At 44.2% G+C, this 3290-nt stretch overlaps 1 protein-coding gene across 1 annotated transcript; it reads right to left on the bottom strand.

Annotated features, from left to right (window-relative positions):
- Positions 1–386: 386 nt before the first annotated feature.
- On the bottom strand, positions 387–1316 carry LOC104854226 (olfactory receptor 4B1). Its single transcript, XM_010612663.1, has one exon. The coding sequence runs from the start codon at positions 1314–1316 to the stop codon at positions 387–389; it is 930 nt and encodes a 309-aa protein (XP_010610965.1).
- Between the last annotated feature and the right edge of the window lie 1974 nt (positions 1317–3290).

Genomic DNA, 3290 nt, shown 5'->3' with positions numbered 1-3290 from the left:
ATACCAATGACCCAGTGTTATCATTACCTATTCTATAAATATATTGACATGTCATATTGTATTCCATAAATACACAGAATTGCTATTTGTCACTGAAAATGAAATCACACAGTTTCAACTTGTGCTTTGCATTTGTGCTCAATTTATCCAACTCATCATCTTGTTGGGTGTCACAGAGCCAATCTGTTCCATAAGACTGAGTAGATTGCCTGAACTTTGTCCATGGAATGGTATTCAGGACACCAGCCAGGGTGATGACTAAGGAAATCACAGCAGTAGCAAAACAGGACCATTCTACTGGCTGGTCACATTTTTGCATATCTCACAAGCAACAAGACCCATTGTGGCTACAGACTAGTGTTTCAAATCTCCTGCCATCCCGGCTCTCACCCCATCCTTGACTTCTTTGCACTCCACAACTTCCCCATGGCAATTTTCACCTCCACATTTCTGAGTGTGTAGATGATGGGGTTCAGCATGGGGGTGATGACCGTGTAGAACACAGCCACCAGCTTGTCCGCAGTGAAGGTGGAGGAGGGACGCATGTAGAGGAAGATGGCGGGTCCGAAAAACAAGACGACCACTGTGATGTGAGTGGCACAGGTGGAGAGGGCCTTGCGCCTCCCCTCTGCAGAATGGTTCCTCAGGCTGAGCAGGATGAGGACATAGGAGCACAGCAGGATCATGAGGGAGAGGACAGAGATTAATCCACTGTTGGCCAATACAGTGATGCCCTCCACAGAGGTGTCGGTGCAGGCCAGCTTGAATAATGGCTGGAGGTCACAGAAGTAGTGGTCAATCACATTGGGGCCACAGAAGGGCAGTGGGATGGTGATGAGAATCTGAATGAGGGAGTGAAGAAAGCCCCCCAGCCAGGAACCGGCCACCAGGAGGCGACACAGTTGGCGGCTCATCATGCTCATATAGTGAAGGGGCTTGCAGATGGCCACGTAGCGGTCATAGGCCATCGCCACCAGCAGGAGGATCTCGGCGACCCCAAAGAAGTGGAAGAAGAATATCTGAACCAGGCAGCCCTGGAAGGAGATGGTTTTGACCTTGGCGAGCAGGTCCGCGATGAACTTGGGCACCACAGTGGAGGAGTAGCAGATCTCCACCAGGGACAGGTAGCCCAGGAAGAAGGATGGGGGAGTTGAGTGCAGGCTCTGACTGACACTGACCGTCAGGACGATGAGGCCATTGCCCAGCAGTGTGGCCAGGTAGACGGGCAGGAAGAGCACAAAGCACGCTCTCTGCACCTCTGCACCCTGGAAAAGCCCGGTGATGACCAGCTCGGTCACGTTATGTGCGCCGGCCATGGACTCAGCTCCAGTTGCTGAATGCTGGGAGTTGAAAAGTCTGTAATGAAGCAAAGGTTCTGGTCCTGATTCACTTCATTTACAGTGGAGAGTTTAATCCATTTACCACTCAATACTCATAGTTGATATGTAGTTCTCCAGCATGAATTAGAAGCCTTTTAATACTTTATATTGATTTAATTTATTTAATTTTTGTATTACAATGAAGGCTCTGATGAATCATTATTTCCCATAGGTCATACAGAAAGTGTTGAATTCTGATTCAGACCAGTTTTTCTGACTCTGACCCAGGTATTTAATTTACAGCAAGGTATTCTGAAATTGGGAGTCACTCAAATACATAGCCTGTGTTTCCTTTCCTTCACTTCTCAGTGATAACCCTTCCTATTGTCAAATTCCTGTGAGGTGTTGAGCTTTCTGCCATGGTCTATGCATCGGGGAATGATTCTATGCATTTTCTTGTGTTATACCTGCATCGCTGCTGCCATCTCCCCCTCACACACTATCATGTGCCTCTATACAACCAGTGCACTTTAGAGTCTAGGTGCACCCACCCCAACCGTGATGCATTGGCTGCCAGAACTTTGCTTCCCACACCTGTCTTTCTTCAGGTCATTCTATTGCTCAGGAATAACTAGGGCAGCCCACCCTTCCTCCCACTTGTAGCTAATGATCTTCATACTCTTGGCCACCTCAACAATTTGTCCATTTACTCACTCACCTTCAACTCACCTGTGCCAAGGCACAGGCTGCTATTTCCCAGCACCAAACCTGCCTTCACTTGAAATGTCTTCTCCTTGTCCTGTCCCCTGATATCAACCACCCAAGCCCGGTTCCATCCAATCTGTTCAATGAAGCTGACCCATTTCTTCAGCTCATATGGACGTTCTTTTCCTTGAGAAGTGAAAGAAATACTTCTGTCATCTTTGTTATATACAAATCTCATCATATCATATCCTTTACCCAACTCTTAAAAATACTTCTTAACTGCCCACAGCATTTTAATGTTCTTATCGGGGAGATCAAAGCTCTTCCTGAATTGGCTGCAGTCTATCTTTGTTCCCTTAACGTCACTTACTTCATGAACACAGTATGACCATTTCTGAACCCAAGAAACCATGTCTCCTTTTTGCTTTTAGCACTCCTTCTTTCCAGTTTGCCTGAAAGCCTCCCTTCCTCAAAAGTACTTTCACCTTTGTGTTCCTCTGTTGCATTCTTATCTTTCACAGAAATTCACAGATTTGTGAACATAGCTTTATGCCTGTGTCTTTACTCAAAAATATGCATTCTAGTTTCACATTATATTTGATAGGTATTTTAAAAGCTTTGGTGTTTAGTATTAGCTACTATTTCAATAGTACTTCTTATATGTCAAACAGTTTAGAAGAGTTCTCTGTACTTGAATTCATAGAGCTTTCAAAATAAACCTGTGGATTGGATCTATTTTTATCATGCCTTTTTACCTTTGGGAAAAACAGAAATGCAGAGCAGTGAATTCAACCACCTAAGGCTACAGAGCAGCAGAACTAGGACTTCATCTCCTGTAGTCTAAGCACAGATACTATGCTTTTAAAACCCTGTCCTGTAGCTTTAGAAACAATGTATGGACTTAACACACAAGGAAAGATTTCAAGTTAAATAGGACATTTTCTTAGAAAGCAAAAGCAAGTTAATTTGCCTACATAAAAGATATCTAGGCTCAAACACATTCGAATTTTGATCCATGAAAGAGATTAAGGTGCTATACTACAACCAATTAGCACATCTCTCAGAAGTAAGAAGAGAATCATGGAAATCTATTAATTTTTCAAGTTTTATACTCAAGAGGAAGAATGTCTGTGAGCTTAAATGTTTGAAAAATATCCTGTCCTCTCTGTCTTCCACTCTCTGCTACCTCATCCCTCTGTGTCTGTCACTTAGGTGCTGAGAAACACTTCTACACACACACACACACACATGTGCACACACACCCAC

The sequence above is a fragment of the Fukomys damarensis genome, unplaced genomic scaffold (genome assembly GCF_012274545.1).
Source record: "Fukomys damarensis isolate Sample0158 unplaced genomic scaffold, DMR_v1.0_HiC HiC_scaffold_27, whole genome shotgun sequence".
NCBI lineage: Eukaryota > Metazoa > Chordata > Mammalia > Rodentia > Bathyergidae > Fukomys > Fukomys damarensis.
The sequence above is the reverse complement of the archived record's forward strand: the minus strand, read 5'-3'. Positions and strand labels throughout refer to the sequence as shown.